Below are 18,789 nucleotides of genomic sequence, written 5' to 3'. Positions count from 1 at the left end.
ACCATTACCTGGCCCTGAGGCCAGCAAGTGCAGCACAGCTCATATCTGTACTACTAAATTCACTTACCCCCAAAACTGGATCAGTGTCTCCACCGTAACTACTGTGAAGGGTGCCAGACCTGCGCTGACCCTGAACTGTGCCTGGGAGAGTGAGAGCAGCCGAAGGTCCAGCATCACTGAGGAAAGGTCCAGGTTGGTCCAATGCTTTGAAGATGCCTAGAGACAGTGTGAGTTGTGCATGGAGCTGAGGTGTAATGATCCATATATGACCTGCTTAATTTAGATGGCGGGGCCACCCTGCCTGAACTGGTGTGTTGTTTCATCCTCTCCTCCAGTCTCCTCCATGGCTGGGCAAAGTTCAGGCTTCCCATACATGTGTATGAGCAACGTGGATGCTAAGTGAGACTTTGCTGAGATTTTAATTGACAGTTGAGCTTTACCCCTCCATACCAGTGTAGTTACTTCCTCTGGGCTATGTCTGTGAGAGCGCATTTGCCCATGGTGAAGGTCTGGATTGCATGTTCTGCAGTTCACTTAATGTCACCTTCTCGCTACTGTCATAACTCAGGCTGGGCATCAGGCAACGTCACTCATCCATGCACATTCACCCCAGGCTGTCTCCCAGCACACTGCAACCTTGCCTTGAATCAGATACATGACTCAGGGAAGCATTTTTGCCTGGGTTCTCCATTATTTTCGTCATTCTCCAGCTGCAGCTGGGGCAAGACCAAGTTCCTTGGGAGGTTTTGAATGAGTCTGTTGTGGGGAAGAACTTCTGGGGGGTGGGAAAACCTCTCAAGTGCAGACTAGATATGAGTTTTTTCCTGTTGTTTCTGTTATAGTACAGAAAACCCACAGCATTATCTGCAGTGGTTTCCTTTAGCTGCCTGCTGGCTTTCAGAGAGGAAATTTGCCTGTATTTTGACACAGCAATAAGAGTTGCAATGTGAAACTGGGCAAGACTATTGGAAGAACAGTGTAAGCTCCCTGCTGTGAATACACCAACTGTACCAAAAATCCTACTTCCAACAGCAGACTTCAGGGAGCATATTCTGCCATTGTCTGCAATTGCAACAGGATCTTGAATAAGCAGTTTCTAAACTCTGCCTTTCATATTTTCATAAGAAAAAAGATCCAGTTGCCAGTTTAACTAACCTTGCCTGGGTCCCTCAACAAAAAACACTTGGGGCTTCCTCTCTGTGGGATGTAGCTTAAGTATATGAAAACAGAAGCCAGATTACTTGTTTCTTCTGTTCAGAGTGAATGACTAATGTGAACATATTCAAAATCATCAGGTGTTTGAATCAGAACAATGGCAATGAACATATCCTCCATGCTCAGATGCTCTCTGGTAAGTCTCTTCGTTTTTTTATTGAAGCCCTCTTCATGTTGAAAGGAAGGAGCTGGTGGTGGGTGTTGTGCTGGGCGCAGATGTGGAGCGAGTGCTTGCTGGGTAGCTGCAGCTGATTTCTCCTGTGACTTGACACTGAGCGCTGCCAAAGTGGCATCCCCTCCCGTTGCCCCTCACATGGAGCAAGGAACCAAAAGCATTTTTCAAAGTCATCCAGATCATGGGCTGGCCCCGACTGCCTATGCCAACCCCGTGGCAGGCTGCACCATGCCTACGGCTCTGCTGTGGTGCCAGCCCCAGAAACACAGAGAGCAAGGCCAGAAGGGACTGTGAAATCACCTGAGGGTGTCTAAGCATGAGGTTTTACACTGCACCCAATCACCTGGGCTTTGGGCATCATTATTTGTGTTTCGTTCAAGTGGTTCTTCCAGAGAGATGCCTAGACACAAAAGGCACACTTCTCTGACCAGATGTCATCCCAACCTCCCTGCATGGTCACCAGACAGAAAAAGGTACAGAGGTACTTCAAGGATGCGCTTCATTTCCTCCTGAGGATGAAGCGTCCATTTGAAGAAATGAACTGCACTGTGAAAATGCTTGTTGCCCTCCAGAGACAGAAAGCGTTCCTAGATGACATGTAGCTGTCCCCATTGGAGTACCTCTAGGGGAATCTCACCCCAAAAAGGCAGAGACCTGTCACTTCCCTCCATATATTGTGTTATAGTTCATCCTCTGTTAAATATTTGTGTCTAATAAGAATTTGTCTGGCTTGAGATACCCATCACTGGATCTTCTTATCCCTATCTTTCTTAGGTTAAAGAGTCTTTTAGTACTGTCCCGGTTTGGCCTAAAAGAGAAGCAATTTTCCTTCCAGTGACTTTTACTTTCTGCTAAGTCTCTTCTAAGTAACTGCAATTTCTGAAACTAACTGTGTTTTGCAGACAGTGTCTGCTTCCAGGACTGATAACGCTTGAAGTTTATAGTTATCACTGAGGCACCGGTAGGGATGTTATGCAGAAAGGCTCTTGCTGTACTTATTCCTACAGAAACCAAGGTCACTGCTAAATTCCTCACTGCTTACGAGTGAAGAGCCGAAGGGTCGCACCTGCAGGGAGGAGTGGACAGGGCAGGTGACCCAAAAGTGACCAACGAAGGTATTCCATCTCATACATGTCATTCTCAGTATAAAGCGGGGGGATCACAAGCCCTTCTTCTGTGGCTGGTGTCCAAAGAGGACTCTGTCCGTTTTCCTGCTGCCCTTGATCCCAATCCGTGCATCCCTGAATCCAGTTCCCGTCCATCGCTGGGCCCAGCCTGGGTCTTCCCGGAGCCTGCCCTGCAGTGCTGGGGGTGACGTGACTGACATCGGGGGAGCTCGATCTTGGTTTTGTATGTATCTATATATATTTATTTATTTCCACTATTATTATTATACTCTTGTTCATTTTTATAGTTTATTAGAACTGTTTTAACTTTCTAACCCATAAGTCTCTCTCCCTTTTCTCTTTTTCTTCCCCTTCTGGGGAGGGGGAGGAGGGTTAACAGAGAGCGTCTGCCACCAGTTTAATAGCCAGCCCAGCCTTAAACAGTGACAAATACCCTAGTCTTCTTCCCCCAGAACATCTCTCTGGAGCCTAGACAAACATACATGACAGATGATCTGTTAGTCTTAAGTGAAAAAAATGATGTTTTTCCCTTAAAAGGAACCATTTCCTTATCATGTGGGAAGATGTCCACAGAAGCGGGATGTTGCCATCGCTGAAGCCAGTTTACACCTTTGGTGAGACAGGCTCTGAGGCAGGAGCGCAGCCTTGGATGCAAGCTGTCTGGATGGGGCCCCGGATTAACTGGACTCCCCAGGAAATGTCAGGGTCACTGCTGGTTTCTGAACTCCTTTAGGAAAGCAAACACATATTTGACTGAAATGAAAGACCAAGCAACTGCTGTCAGGATTTTTTTTCTTACATTAAACAAGCATTTAATTTAAAAAAAAAATCCGACAGATGGCAGGGCTGTACCTAGTGCAAGACTGAGCACTTCTCCAGTGAATTTAAGGTGGTCTGCAAGAGATTTTAAAAGATAGGAACTGAAGGATCCATGTGTTATTGAGGACATATAAAAGAAAATGCTAATATCTTTCTTGCTTTTAATTTTATTGGAAAAGTTTTTTTTCTTTTCCTAATTTCTTCTTAGCTTTGCAGTGTGGGCCCATGCCTGGTTTATCCAGAGGCCTCCTGGGTATCTATGCAGGTACCTCCAGGGTATCCTTCCTCTGACGACCGTTCAGCAGGTGAGGCAAGGCAAGGGGTTAGGTGCAGTGCCTGTGCCCCTCAGCCCTAGCTGGGGCAGGAGGTCAGGGCAGCACTGAGGGGACACCAGCTCCAAAGCTGGTCCTCGGAATGGTCTGGCTCCAGCAGCACTAAACCTTCTGTTTCTCTCTCTTTTCCCATCTAAATTCCCCTGGTTTTGCTTTTGGCCACCACATCGTCCCACCAGCAGGCAGAACCACAGCTCCTACCGCAGGGGGAGCCAAAATTTTAACACAGCAAAAAAAAGTAAGGCGATATCTCCAAGGTCCAAATTTTATGTAAACAATAGGGAGACTTTTGTAGCTATCAATAGGTTGTGACTCATTTATAGAAAATGCAAATGAAATAATCCTTTCTGCAAAACGAGCCTTGGATCTCGGACACTTGTTTATGTTTGAGCTTTTCCGTGGGTTTTCTGGATCGGAGATGACTGAGCCAGGCACATTCATTCAGTAGGAGACTTCTGCCTTAACCCTTTCCTGTGGGTTTTTTTTTCCCCTCTCCATCCACGTAAGCAAATGAAGTTTGGACAACTCACCAGCTGACCCCTGCCTGCCATGTCTTCTCCTTACTTCAGCATGGTGATGGTCAACATGTAACTTGGACCGAAGTGTTTGGATGAAGTAAATGGACACAGCTGTGCAACAGAGGTGGTTATTTTCATTTTCCTTGATGATTTGCAGGGAATTTGCTGTAGGCATTAAAAAGGAAGGGTAACCATGCAACTGAATTCCTGGGGCGGTCAACCCAACACGACTCGGCAACATTTTCTTGCAAACTAGGCAAGCTTGCAAACCCTCTGGAGAGTTTGAGTTGATGTGGGGTTTTGATTCGATGTTTTGTAGATTTTTATGTTTTTTCTATAGAGGAAACTGAAAAGAAAACAAATGTGGTTGTACAAACTGAGTTTCCCATGTTTTTTTGCACTCTTTTGTACATGTATGCTGAGGTGAGATTCTCACATAGAAAAATAAAGAAACATCACACTATTCTCCATACCCTTGCCATAAAGAGGTATGGATTTTTTCTCCTGGTTACTTCATTACTTTTTAGAGCCTGAGAGAGACAGCCTGGGAGCTGGGGCAAGAACACATTTATGCACTTTCTGAAATGGTCCCTTACAAGAGCCTGAAGACAGGCTGTCGCCAGATCTGATGTGCCCACCCAGCATTTACTCTTTGGACTCTCCACCACCAGTTCCCCGGTTTCTGCTATTTTTAATAGACCCATTCAATGAAGGAGCAAACCCCTTCAGCCCTGAAACTTGGAGCAGCTGCCTTGTACACGGGAGGAGAGAGCTGGAGGTGACCTTCTTTGTACACAAGAGGTGAGAGGTGGAGGTAACTGCACCAGTGGGAAGAAGAGGGGCAAGTGCAGCCTCCCTTCACCTTGCAAGGGGTTTCTCACCCCCTGGGACGCTTGCCATGCAAAATGGGCACCAGATCCAGCCAGTGCCCTATGATTTATGGGTGTGTCTGGGTCTGTAGAGGGCCTCATATACTTTCCCTGTAGACTGAAGAGCTGAGTTTGCCTTTTGGATGACTTTGTGCCAAAATAAATCTGGCAATAGCAGTGGGAATACATCAATATTTAGGTGGGATGTTTTTTAAAAGTTTAATAAAGTATGCACTGGGAAGAAAAAAAAAAAAAAATCCCCAACCAGTGGTTTGGGAAAAAATACAACTGTTTTTCTGTGTGTCTCCCATGCCCTCCCCTCAAGGAAGGTTTGAGTAAGACATTGGTTGGGACCTTATTTTCATTTCCATTGGGAATGTTTTTTAGCTGGCACACAAGCTACATGTGTAAATAGCCCAGGAGTTTGGGAAGCTGCTTTACTATTTACTCCTATAACTCACAATGGAAACCCTTTGAGAATTGTACGAGCCTCGGTGGAAGTTCGCATATCTCCTGACATGCAGGATTAGCTGCCGTGCTCAAATATCTATCCTGATGGTGCTTCTCCCCGAGGAGCAGCTGGCTCCCTGCTCTGCAAAGCGCTGGCCAGCTGTGGGGACAGAAAGGTAGCCGAGGCTGGAGCTGTCAGCACTGGAGTGCCAACAGAGCCAGGCTATGAGGAGAAAATCTGCTTTGTGAATATGATTTGGGCTGATCAGAGTTTATTCTGTCACAGTGAATTCAGCATCAAATTAAAAAGAGAAAGCAGAGCTGCTGCACTGTACGCAGAATTGGCCAATTCCAGTGTGTAATAGGTTAGCTTAGCGCAGTTACACTTCTTTGCCTTGCTTGGTGGGTCCCCAATTTGTCTTCATTTTTCTTCCTGTCTCTGCCTTCACTCTTCCTGGCCTGTATTTCACAGTCTGTGCCTCTCTGGATTGATTGCACAGAGCCTGTCCCACAAAGCTGGGCAGAGTGCAGGCTAGGGCTGCTCAGCATGTACAGATATCTTTAAACTATCTGCTATCAAGAAAAATGAAAGCTCAGCCTCTGTTTTCTGACAAATATTCAACTTAAACAATTCTGAGAGTTTCTTGTTTCACACGGTTGACGGTCATGGAAAGTTGAAACATTTCAGAGATGCATCCTTAGGAATACAGGCACTTTATGGCACCTTTTTTGTGTGTAAGGCCTGTTAGAAGAAAATAGGATATAGACAACTACCTGCATAAGTCAGTTTTGAAAATGGGACCTAGACATCTTAAATCAGCGTGTAAATATCTTCATAAATCAGGTAGTGTGTTATGGCTCTGAGAAGATTTATAAATTAGTTTGGAAGTAGACAACAGCTGAAATAGAAACAGCGGCACACTGTGGGGAAGGTATTACAGCTGCCTTGTGCAAAGCATTTCTATCCCTCCGACAGTGATCTCGGTATTGCACGTGGCCTTGCAGAAGTGGGTATGAAGGACAAGATGAATTTCTGTCCCATTGGCAATATCCCTGTCATCTCAGGAGAAGTTCCTTACTCAGCTGCATTGAGGAACGTGCTGATATTGGCAGTGTTCCAGAAGGACAGGTATGAAGCCTTTTTCAGTGCAATTCATGTCTGAAACACAATTTGAAGAGACGCAACAATGGCCCAAATTTACAAAAGTCGAACAGCTGACCAGCTGAGAAGGGAGGCACTTCACAAGAGCTCATTGGTGGTGGATGAGTGGCTCCTCTGTAAAGACCATTGCAGTGCCTGGTCTGAGTGACCCACCTGGGAACTTCACCACACGTTTGAGCATGGCTAAGCCCAGGACCAGGGGCACACCATGCTGCCTGGGAGCAAACTCTGCTGCTCCCAGCAGGGAGATGTCTGTGCCTTGGTGTGGCCAAGCTGCCGTCAATAGCAAGCGTATCTCTTGGTGAAGTCCATTGGTGGTTTTGGAGCACGGTTGTTTTGAGGAAGACAGCTTCTTCGCAAAGCCTCAGTGAGCAAACAGCATGCAAGACAGGGTGAGCCAAGGGAAACATGTTGTCACATAATGTGACTATTTCTTTTTACTCATCTGTTTATTTTTTTTAGCAGAGAGAAGCAGACAGTAGGTTTGACTGACTGAAATAGAGGAGTGTCTTTGTAACATCCATGCACAAAGAGCGACAAAACAGGAAAAACATGTTAAAACCTTCCTCCCAAAAGCTGAGCCCCCAGATCTGGTGTGTCTGCGACTGACACCTCCTTACTAGGAATGACCGAACTCAGCCTTGGCTTTGCTGGATTTAGATACAATAACTCCACCAAGCCCAATAGGGAGTATTGAAAATCCTGGTCCATAACAAATACCAATAATGAATATTTCTGGCATTTTGTCTAAGAGAGGGTATCCTGTTAGACTGCATGGTTATGTTCACTTATGAGTTTATATCCCATACTTTTCCATCTCTCAAGACAATGTATTTACATGGCATATTTTACAGAAAGTAAGATGATTTTTTGGCAACAAAGAAATGTGTACGTAGAGATCACTGAATATACAACCAAATTACATTTCCCCTCAGGGTAGTATTAGAATGGCACCAGATAACAGAGCAGGTTTAGTTCAGGAAATGAATGACGCTTTATGTAATCAAATCCGCAAGGGAGATTTGGCAGGAAGGATGCATACAGAAAAACTATTGCTGAGTCTGGACATGGCATTAAGGACATTAATTTTTAAGTTGTGGGGGATTGCTAAAGATCCACAGGAGAGGAAAAGGGCACACAGCCCCCATTTATCTAAATCAGAGCCAATACTAGCAGAGACACATACTCTAATACTAAGTCAAAGCATTGGTGCATTATTCATGCAAAGGAGTTGGTGTTGCTCTTTGTGGTCTTATGGCTCCTTATTAAATACACTCAGGGTTCAGTACTGCAGGTACTGCAAGCTCCAAACAGCCTCAGTTAATGCAGTTTTTAGGGAAAGGCAATAAGGCACATTATTGCTTTGGAGAACTGAGTGCTCCTAGCAGGGGTGCTGCTTCTAGCAGCAGGTCCTTTCTGGGCTGAAGGAGCGTGCTGGTTGCTTTGCACACATGCGGGCAACCATCCAGCCACGTAAAATCACATTTTAATGTGTTACACCACCAGAACGTGTACGTCAGGGAGGAACCTTCCTCCCACCCCTCCCAAACCAAACATTTTCTATCAATCAATCAGCTTAATTATACTCAAACTGCAGTTTCAAACTCTCACTCTCCGATCCTGAAGATATCGTGCTCTCTAGGTGAATTCCAACAAAATACACCATACAAAATGAATGGATAATCCTACAGAAATATCTCTCTCCTGTTTCCTGAGAACGGGGACTGTTATCCACAGCAGACCAGTCTTTGCCAGCTCACACAGAGCATTCCCAGCCCTGCACTGGCCACAGGCTTTATTTCTGTGATGCAAGGAGGAACAACATATTTCAAATGAACAGTGTGCTCCCCTGCAGCCCTAGGAGGAGGAGAATGGATGTCCCAGTCCTCTGACCTTCCTCACTTCTTCCAGGCTGGAGAGTGAAAGGGGTGTCTTTGGGTCTGCAGGAGAAAAGTGTACCTGGGATCGCCTCAAACAGCCTGCATTGCTCATTATTATCACTCTGAAAAGCTGCCAGGAGAGGTTTGGCAGTCTCTACCCTTGGAGGTTTTTCAGACTGAAATAGACAGAGCCCTGAGTAACCTGGTCTGATTTCAGAGCTGACCTGAGTCTCTTCCAAATTCAACTACCCTCTGATCTTATAAAACAAGCTGTGTTTTGAAAATATACAGAAGAGATTTTTGAGAAACCTAGGTGCTATATTCATAAACTTTTAATGGGTAACACAAGGCTTGAGTCAGACCTCGTCTGCACAGATGCACACTCAGAGTAGCATCACTGAAATTAACTGATCTGCAGCATCCACTTGGTACCTAGATATTGTTTGGACTTTATGTTGACGCATGTGACAAAGTGGATGGTGTTAAAGAGGAGCAGTTTTCCAGCGTTTTACAGCTGACTGATCAAGAGTTCTGAAGGGCAGTTCAGGATTCATTTGTAACTGCAGAGGGCATGTGCTGCTCCGAGCTGGGGAGCAAAACAGAATTGCTCGGACTGGATTTGATTTGTTACTTTCACCACTGACTCTTTCCGCACACAGCTGCTGTGTGAGCGTGGGCTTTGGCAGCCTCCCGGAGCAACTGTTGGACTCCGCAGGAGGTGACTGAGCGAGGACAAACGCAAACGAGGAGCATTCACCAGGGCACCACCACCATCACTGTTGCAGGGGTGGAGCTTTTATCTTACCCTGAAGACCCTCACTTCTCAGCCCAAAAATCAGGCATGTCACCTCAACAGATTTAGGGAGGAGGAAATTTGGAGATTTGAATGGTTTTATGTTTAAGCGGGGTGGTATGGCAGTAAGACAAGGTGCGTACTTCAGGGAAAAGTACACTATAGTTTGGGTGTCCCCATTAGGTTTTCATGGAAAGAAGCAGTGCAGAATATGTACTAGTGTTATAACACACTATAGCATCTCTTCCCCTATTTAGAGAGCATGCACTGATAGTGTTAATTTTTACACTGTGATTCTGCTAGGCAAAATACATTAGAAATTTTGAGAAACTCTGCGTTCTCTGCCTCAAAAAATACATGTATTTGGGGCTCTGCTCTTCAGATTTCAGAAATTCTTGTAATATGGACTTAAAGACAAGTTAAAAATAACACTACATTTCCAGCAGCAAGATTTTAAGAATCTGACGTCACCCCACCCAACCTCAATTAAGTCAGGCAGAATCTGCTGAAGCAGCTGGATGGGATCAAGCAGGGTGTGAAAATCTATATTCTAGCGCTGGGCAGAGAAAAGAAGATCAGTTGGAAATTTCAGTGTGAAGCTAGTTCTGTATGAAGTGGACAATTTCAAGTGTGAATGTGTGTATGTGTTCATGCATGTGCTGGGGAAAGTAGGGTTGGCAAGGGAGACAGAGGAGAGCTTTGTGTTCAGTTCTTCCTCTGACACAGCTCAGCCTGTTCCCTATCTCCCAGTTTCACGTCTGAATGTGCAGGAACATGCGGTGGCTCCTTTTTCCCACCATCTTCATCATCCCTTGTACACAACAGGTAAGTTCATTAAAAAGAAGAAAAAGATTTCTCCCTTCCTCACCCTGTCCCAGCTTAAAGGTTTTATTTGCTTAATGACAAAATAAATTTCAGAGAAGCAAATTCCTCATAAAGAATAAGGAGCCATTCCCTACTCCTGAGTAAATTTAATTTGTAGCTTATTTACTGCATCAGACCTGATTTTTGTTAATTTTTTTTCTCTCTAATCTGTACGTTAATATGATTTGGTGGAAAATAAAGTGTTTGGGAAGCTTAAATTGTCAGTGATCTTACTTCTTTTTTTTTTTTAAAATATAAGCACAAATGGTTATCATCTGATGCAGTAAGAAAGTAAACATTTGTCCACGCTCATATTCCAGATATATATATATAGAGAGATATATATACACACAGAGTGATCTGACTTCAGGCTAGTTTTACAAATGAGAAAGGCACCTGGGCTGTGTTATGCTTTGTCTCTTATGAGAAAATTTTAAGTGATAGCTTTTGCTGAAGGTATTTGTGTCAAAGGCCAATTTCATTATTTATTTACTTAATTTTGAAAATCCACTTTACGTGTACATGGTGTATTTTTCCTTTACGATCAAGATGAATGTCAAATGGAGAGTTTTCAAACTACTGTCTCCCTCTGCTAACTTTCTGCATATTTAAAGCCAGACTACGTTAACTGAACATTAGCAATACTACATTGCCTACTTTTGCTATTTGCTTATTTATGCCATACAGACCTTGTTCAATCTTTAAAACATAAGAAAACAAACAACAACACATGAAGAATTCCTACACAATGGTCTCATTTTCTGATCTGCCCATAGGATCAGGAAAAGTATGCAGTGAGTTTGTGTGAGGTGGATAGCTTTGGTATAGAAACTTTGGGAAGCAAGGTTTAGAAAACCTTTGGCATGTAAACTTTACAAGCAGACTTTAAATTTTCATTGTAACTTAACAGATCTTTGAATATTTTTCAGGTAGACCGAGCTTCTCAGTAATTCCACAGTTAAAACTGTCAGATATTTGCCTGACGGTGTTTTTCTTACTGGGATACTTTGTAGTCTCACACCTTTCAGTTGACATCTTTCCCTTATAAAAGGAGAGAAAAATCACTTGCTTAGGTAAAATTCTGTAAATTTAAAGAACATTTTAATTTGTAATACAAATTAAACACACTGGTCAAAGCACACAGATTATTTCCTGCTACACATACCCATTTTGAAATGTGATACCTGATTTAAGCCACATAACCTCATATAGCTGGCACATGGCCAAATTCCCAGTAAAAATACTCTGCAAGAAAGTGAGTTTCCTAAAGCACCCATACAGTCTTGAATGCTGCTAAATGTGTAGGAACACCTGTGTGTCTTGTTTCCAGAACAAGCTTTTAAGAAGCTTTACACTCCAATGCACATGTTCATCAAATTAACAGTATGGTTTATAGGAAAGGCTTAGCTGCCTAAAAAAAACATAGACTTAAGTTAGTTGTTTCTATATTATTGCTGCCTTTAGGTAAAAAGGATTAAAAGAAATCCTTTATCAGCAAATTATTAACAAAATAACACATTTAGCAAACTATCTTCAGGATGCTGCGTGGAATACCACATGACATTGTTTAATAGTCATTTATTATATGAATTGCCTCTGTGAATTAATATGTATCTTAAAAATCATTCAGCCAAAGGAACTTGAAAGCTACTACTTTGGAGCTTCATTAGTAGCTGTGGATTAAGATATCGTAAGTATAGTTGTAAATGACCATGAAAAATGGAAATTAGTGGCAGAAAAAAGCCTTTTAAAGGTCATTTTCTGCTGCATGTGATTAGACCAGCTCAATTATGCTGCAAGAGCTTTTGTGGTATATGACATATGAAATGCTGAATTCTGCAGATACTTCCAGTTTGAAAGTTGAACTGAAAGGAAACCCAGCAAAAACACTCCTTCCCCAGCTTTCCCTTAGCATCGCTGCCAGAGGTTGTTTCTCCATCAGTAGAGCCCTGCAGTTTGGAGGAACAGAGAGAAGCTGATAGGTGGGGCTTCATGGGCCCAGAAAAGATCTACGATATATTTTTTTCTTTTTTTTCTGCAAGCTAGATGGTGCTACTGGCACCTGATGAGGGACTAGATCTTGTCTTTCCCTCTTGCTCTTTAGACAGTCAGAGGTGCTCAACGAGAGCAGCTCCCAAGCCTTACATTGTACTAGCGACCACACACTGCGTGTACCCCCACTTAACTACAGATCCAGCCATCCGTGATGAATAACTATATCACAATCTGCATTTCTGCTGAAATCAGCAGCATGAAAAGATTTAATGCTAAGATCTAAGCTGTTACATTTCAGATTTAGTTCTTCACAAAAGCAGACAGAATATAGCTATCTCAAATAAATCCTTTCTCACTCTGTGCTGACTTAATCTTCCCCCATGCCTCAGAAAAATAGACCCATCAAGAATTACTTAGGACTTCCTTCTCCTAAAAAAAAAAAAGAAAAGAAAAAGAAGACATGAGTTCTGAGACAGAACATGGAAAACAGTAAATTCTGGGTAGACCTTGACTTCCCGCTGCTGATGCAAATCTCTTTTACAGATAAGTCTTTGCCCTGTAAGCCCTGGATCCAGTGAACACTCAGGCAAATAGATACTCTTAGAAGATGACCTATTAAGCTCAGTGCAACTACTAGCCTCCCTTATCACTTGCAGGATTCAATTTTTGTGTCTAGCCCAAGAGAAACTGTAAATAGAATAATACCCCTTCCCAAACAGCTACTTAAATTTTTGAGCCAAAGTAACGCTCAATGTTTACTATTTTAAAAGGTGTTTGCCCTCAGAAGTGGCACACAGGGCAGCAGCTGGCTATCAAACAGTAGGAGGAATCAAAAGCTGATCAATTTGAGAGGTTTGTGGGAAGGAATATTTAAAATAAATCCACCATCTACTTTAAAACACTTTTTTCTTACTTGAGCTCTACTACAGGTTTTGTTCTATTGAAGGCAAAGGAAAGACCAATGAATTGTGTTTCAAACAAGCAGTAGGCCACGCTCACTGGTGAAATGACACCTCAATACATGACAGTGACTGATGAAATCGGTCCTCTGTCTTCTACCCAAACCTCAGAGCATCACAATTTTTGGATCTTGTGAGATGAGAAGTGTTAAGTGTCTTCATGCAGCTTCGCAGTATTTTCAATCCCAACTTCATTTTATTCTATCCCAACTACGCATAATGCATTTAGCTCTCAAAACATCCCACTGTGTGTAAGTTTTTCCACAGCCCACCAGTGAAGCCTGGAGAAAAACCTTCAGAAACGGGTGAAGTCCACCAGCGCAAGGAGTTTTGTCACTGGCCATGCAGATGCCCACCTGTGCCAAACTGCACCCCTGGGGTAAGCTTGGTGAAGGACGGTTGTGGCTGCTGTAAGGTCTGTGCCAAGCAGTCAGGAGAGACCTGCAATGAAGCAGACATCTGTGATCCCCACAAAGGCCTCTACTGCGACTACTCGGAAGACCAGCCTAGGTATGAAACAGGCGTGTGTGCATGTAAGTTGTTCTTTCACGTTCTCTTCTTGAAATCCAGGAGGGTGGGACCACGCAGGTGAATGGTTTTAGAGGAAAACTCTGCTTGCTGGTGCTGCACAGCTCTGTGCTAGGCAATTTATCCTAATTCAGACTTTGACTGCTCAGTCAGAGAACCTGAGAGCAGGGCAGGGACTGTCTTTAGACTTACCTGTGTGTGGATTAGTGAAACCAGTTCATTGTGCACAAGCCTGTTATTTGCAGACGTGTTGATGACTGCTTTAAAGTTATCACTGGGCATAAATACAAAGAAGAGGTGTTTGGGCTGGGAAGAACTCGAAGCTGTGGGTGCAGTAAAGGCTGATCGCATTTTAGTGCTCTGTAAGCAGGAACCACGTGCTCCTCCTGTGTTAGTAACTGTTGTTTACCATTTGCAGATCTGATAGCTGTAGGATGTGAGCTTAATGGCGTTTATTACCTTAATGGGCAGACCTTCCAACCTAACCCATTTTATAAGTGCCTGTGTGTCAGTGGCGCAATTGGATGTACACCTGTATTCACACCAAAACTAGCAGCAAGTCCCTGTGCCAGGGTGACGGGCAGAAAGAAGCCTGGACAATCCACCTGTGGGCATGGACAGCACAAGCAGCTTCAATCAACAAACTACAGACTGATGTCAGGTGTGCCTCGCTACACTGGTAAACTTTTCTGTATGTGAGCCTTGCTGAATTTAGTCTCCCTGCCTCCAGCAGCCAGGCCAGCAGTGCGTTGGCAATTTCTCAGCTCTTGCTCAAAGCCACTGCCAGGGTGACTGGTCTGTCCCAGTTACCCCTCTTACTCTTAGGTCACAGAGTCTTTTCTCTAAACCTAAAGAATACGAAAAGCAAAAAGCTTCTGTCACCAGGGAATTGGCCAAAGCTACCTTCGACACATCTTTCTGCAGAGGTTTACTACTCATCAGATCAGACTGATTAGGGTTGCTGGTGGACAGATATTTCAGAGCCTGGGAGCTGTCTCACTTTCTCCTGCTTTGTGGTGGTAGGGAGTCTTGGTTTTCCCATACATACATTAACATGTTGCAGCCCTCTTCTTTCAATAGAAAGCAGAAAACTATAAGACTGCCTCGCATCTTTACTCAATTCACAAAATTTCATGTCACTGCAAGGACAACCCTCCTCCCAATTTCTTCACTATTCAGTCTGATCAAAACCACACAACAGTTATCCAGGAAGTTCTGCCAGGGTCAGTAGATATTCCCTTTAACCTCACTCATGCTCTGCTGTGAACACTGTAGTTCGTCTCTTTTCCACTTTAAGGAAGTACCAGTGCCAGAAGCAGCTATCCTGTCCCTTCCCTAGCCACAGCTGCCTGCCCTTGTGCTGTCTCCTTCCCTGTGCATGTGCAAGTTTCCATGGTGAAACTAATCTTCGTTAAAACTAATGTGGGTACCAGAAAGCTGAGCCATTTATTTGAGCAACTTGAATTATGGCCTGAATCATCATCATGGATCAATAAAATAAAAATAAAAGGATCGCAAAAATAATCAGAAAATCTTCGTAAAAGACTGCTGAGTAAATAGGTAGACACCTGTAAGTCGATCTGAAGATAAACAGACCCACTTACAAAATCTGAAGTTCACTTTGGACAACTTCTAACATGTTAGCAGTAATTACGCAAGTTAGCAAAAATAAAAACGGAAGCTCATCTCTACTTCAAAATTATGATACAATACCTACAACTACTGTCAAAGCCTTTTTACAGAAGTATACTTAATACTGTGTATAAAAACACACTCAGTAAGGCAACTGGCTTCAAATGAAGGGACTTAATTTCTAGAGAACGTTCCTAATCTGATCCCAGGAGAACATAACACATTGAAAACAATGGCAACCAAACCATTTGACCCTGTGAAATATATTAACTGGGTTTGTGGGTATTTCAGATACCTGGAGAACAGCATTAAGGCATTTACTTTGTAGCACATCAATGGATCCAAAAGCTGAAGTCCAACTTTCAGTAACTCTTCCGTGAGTAGACCGCAACACTGCACCTCACAGCGTTTATTCAGGAATATGAATCAACTGCACAACGTAATCTTGAGACAAGATATCCAGCTCGCAAAACACTTTTCCTATTTGACTTGGTTTAGGGATCCAACAGCCTGTCCCTGTGGTGTCTGTACATGCTGAAGGATGCTATTCTTCAGGTTATGCAAACCCACTTAATTGTTTCTTCTCCAAGAGGCAGGTGACGGAGAAGGACAGCTAACTAGGACAGTGCTCCCAGGCAGAGAATAGGCTCAGCTACTCCAGTGAGATTCCCTGAGCTACCATCAACTGAGCCATACGAAGGCAACAAAACTGAAGCCCTGGGCCAAAGTGGGTATTTGAAAACAGCAGACAACGTAGAAAATGAGGAACTGCAAATGCGCAAACTTCCCAAGAGAAATATTTTGAAGCACGAACTTCATTTTCACCCCATCCCCCTCTGAAGAAAAGCACCTCGAAATTTTGTTTCAGAGCGAGGTCTTCCCCTTTCCCAGTGCAGCAGAAGTACCCTGTCAATTTGTGCGTGAATGGCACGAATAGCTCAATGGGCCAGTATCTGTCTTGAAAAGCCTTTTTTCTGTCAGCATGGATAACAAGTGCTAAGTTTCATTTCACTGTGCTTGCTTTGTTTTCTGACTTTCCTTGTCAATTCTACTTACCTAATTTAGATACATAGGGGTGTACATAGGTCATACTTTAAAAACATACCAAGTACAAACAACCATTTAACTTCCCTTTATTTGTTGCAGATCTGTGACAGGCTTTTAATCTGCTTGCTGCAATGAGATCTTTAAATTGCTGTCTACTTTCCAGGTATCCTTGTAATTCTGCCCGTGTTCTTACCTAAATGCACAGATTCCACACGGGTTTTTTTGCAGAGTTTCACCATGAACTTTTGCACTGCAATTTTGATTCTTTTTTTAGGTACACTTCACATAATCCAGCCCTAATCTATCAGAAAACAGTTTTTTTGGTGATATCTAGAAGTGGCTGGAGAATTTTGTTCCTCAATACAAACCCCAAAGCTTTCACAGTATCTACAAAGAAACCAACACTAACGTTTTCAGCACCCCTTTTCAAGTTATGCTTGACCTTAAATAATTTTCAATGTCTCTTCCATTCTAGACATTTCATAGAAATTCCACAAATAACTCTCTCCACATAACATTTTAATCCCATTAAACTGGGAGAGTCATACAAAACATGCAATTTTATAGTCCTAGGATCTGAGTATCCGTAATGTCAGTCAACTTTACTGGCAGCTCAGCCCTAAGGCTTTTGTATAACTTTGTTTATGCCTCATTTTTAGATTTACCTACAAAAGCGCCTTCATCAACAGAAATCAAATGCTCACCCTTTTATTTTCAATTAATCCTTTTGGGGCTGTTCTGCTGCATAAAGCGTATATTGCTGTCTTAGCTTACAGAAGCTTACCACTAGTTGTGAAGAAAAAGTGCCTAGTACAGGCAACTCCCTGGACACCCTGTTCCAGGACCTGTGGCATAGGCATGTCCAGTAGAGTGACCAACGACAACAGAAAATGTGAAATGAAAAAAGAAAAGAGATTATGCTTCATCCAGCCTTGTCTCACCAATACACTGAAGACAATAAAGGTACTGTCTATTATAAAATGATTTCCTAATAGAAAATGGAAAAACTGGAAGTAACAGGAAAAATGGATATATTAGCAAATACTAATATAAAATTACTTCTTTTTTAACAGTCATAAAATAACTCCTTTTTCTTCCTTCAGTCTTCAGGTTTCAATAGTAAACTACAGATGTGTAATTTCAAACAAAACAACATAATGTCATATAATCATAGAATAGAATCGTAGTATATTTTTGGTTGGAAAGGACCTTTAAGATCATCCAGTCCAACAGTTAACATAGCACTGCCAAGTCCACCACCAGACCATGTTCTTAAGGACCATGTCATGAAATAAAACTGCTGCTAGCACTGTCCTGGTGCTTAGTCTCTCAGAAAATAATTTCTATTTGTTGACTGATGAAGAAAAAATAAGACAGCTTTCATGAGGAGTAATTTTTAAGATATAGCTATGTAAATGTTGCTATTTTTTCCTACATGTTTTGGTTTTAATGTGTAAAAACTCAGGCTTTTCTTTGTTTTTATATTAAAGATGCCAAAAGGAAAAACATGCCAACCAACATTCCAGCTTCCTACAGCAGAAAAACTATTTTTTTCCGGATGCTCAACTACTCAAAGCTACAAACTAACTTTCTGTGGGGTGTGCTTGGACAAGAGGTGCTGCATTCCTGATAAGTCCAAGATGATCACTGTACAGTTTGAGTGTCCCAATGAAGGCTTCTTTAAGTGGAAGATGATGTGGATAACATCTTGTGTATGTCAGAGAATTTGCAGTGCTCCAGGAGATATATTTTCTGAACTCAAAGTTTTATGACAAGTTACACCATTGACTGTAACGTACTGCGAGTGCAACAGCACATTCACATCCTGAAGAGTTAGCTTCACCCCCTGCCACAGCAGTGTTTGCAGTGAAACTATGTATGTGAATATTCTCTTTTTTAAATAGCACCTGGAAAATGCAAGTAAGAGTGCATCTTTTCAAACTTAATTGTTTTTATATGTGGGAATGCATTCTTGAGAAGGATGTATATAACACTGGTATTACCAAAATGAGAAGATTTGGTAATTAAAAAAGGCACAGGAAGATAGCTTCATGCCCCACTGTAACGAGTTGTTGCCCACAAAGACAAATACATGTAAATTCATATATGTTCTGATAACCGATTAGGGAAAAAAAAATTTACTGTGTAATACTTCATCTATCATTCTTGATTCTCAAACTAACATTTTCTACTGTGTATCTGCAAGGGTAAAACACATAAATGCTGTTTCAAACAGAAGTGAATTTTAAGCTCAGATGGTTTTTGCAGCAGGTAATCTTTCTCTCGTGTTGTGAATATAAACAATGCACTTGTAAAAGTACAAGTAGGTGGGGACCTGCAGATAACAGAACTGCAAAACTTCAAGGAAATGACTATTTTAGAATGCTTTCTTTAAAAAATGCTCTCAACAAATGTTATCACAAT

General features: G+C 42.5%; 1 protein-coding gene across 1 annotated transcript; it reads left to right on the top strand.

Moving 5' to 3' along the window:
• The first annotated feature begins 10,102 nt into the window (after positions 1-10,102).
• CCN6 (cellular communication network factor 6) lies at positions 10,103-18,137 on the top strand. Its single transcript, XM_068413420.1, has 5 exons — positions 10,103-10,165; positions 13,415-13,691; positions 14,105-14,347; positions 17,135-17,328; positions 17,856-18,137. The coding sequence occupies exons 1-5, from the start codon at positions 10,103-10,105 to the stop codon at positions 18,135-18,137; spliced, it is 1,059 nt and encodes a 352-aa protein (XP_068269521.1).
• Positions 18,138-18,789: the final 652 nt, after the last annotated feature.

This window comes from Nyctibius grandis, chromosome 1 (assembly GCF_013368605.1).
Source record: "Nyctibius grandis isolate bNycGra1 chromosome 1, bNycGra1.pri, whole genome shotgun sequence".
Classification (NCBI taxonomy): Eukaryota; Metazoa; Chordata; class Aves; order Nyctibiiformes; family Nyctibiidae; genus Nyctibius; species Nyctibius grandis.
Note: the sequence above shows the minus strand (reverse complement) of the source record. Positions and strands in the feature narration are given on the sequence as shown.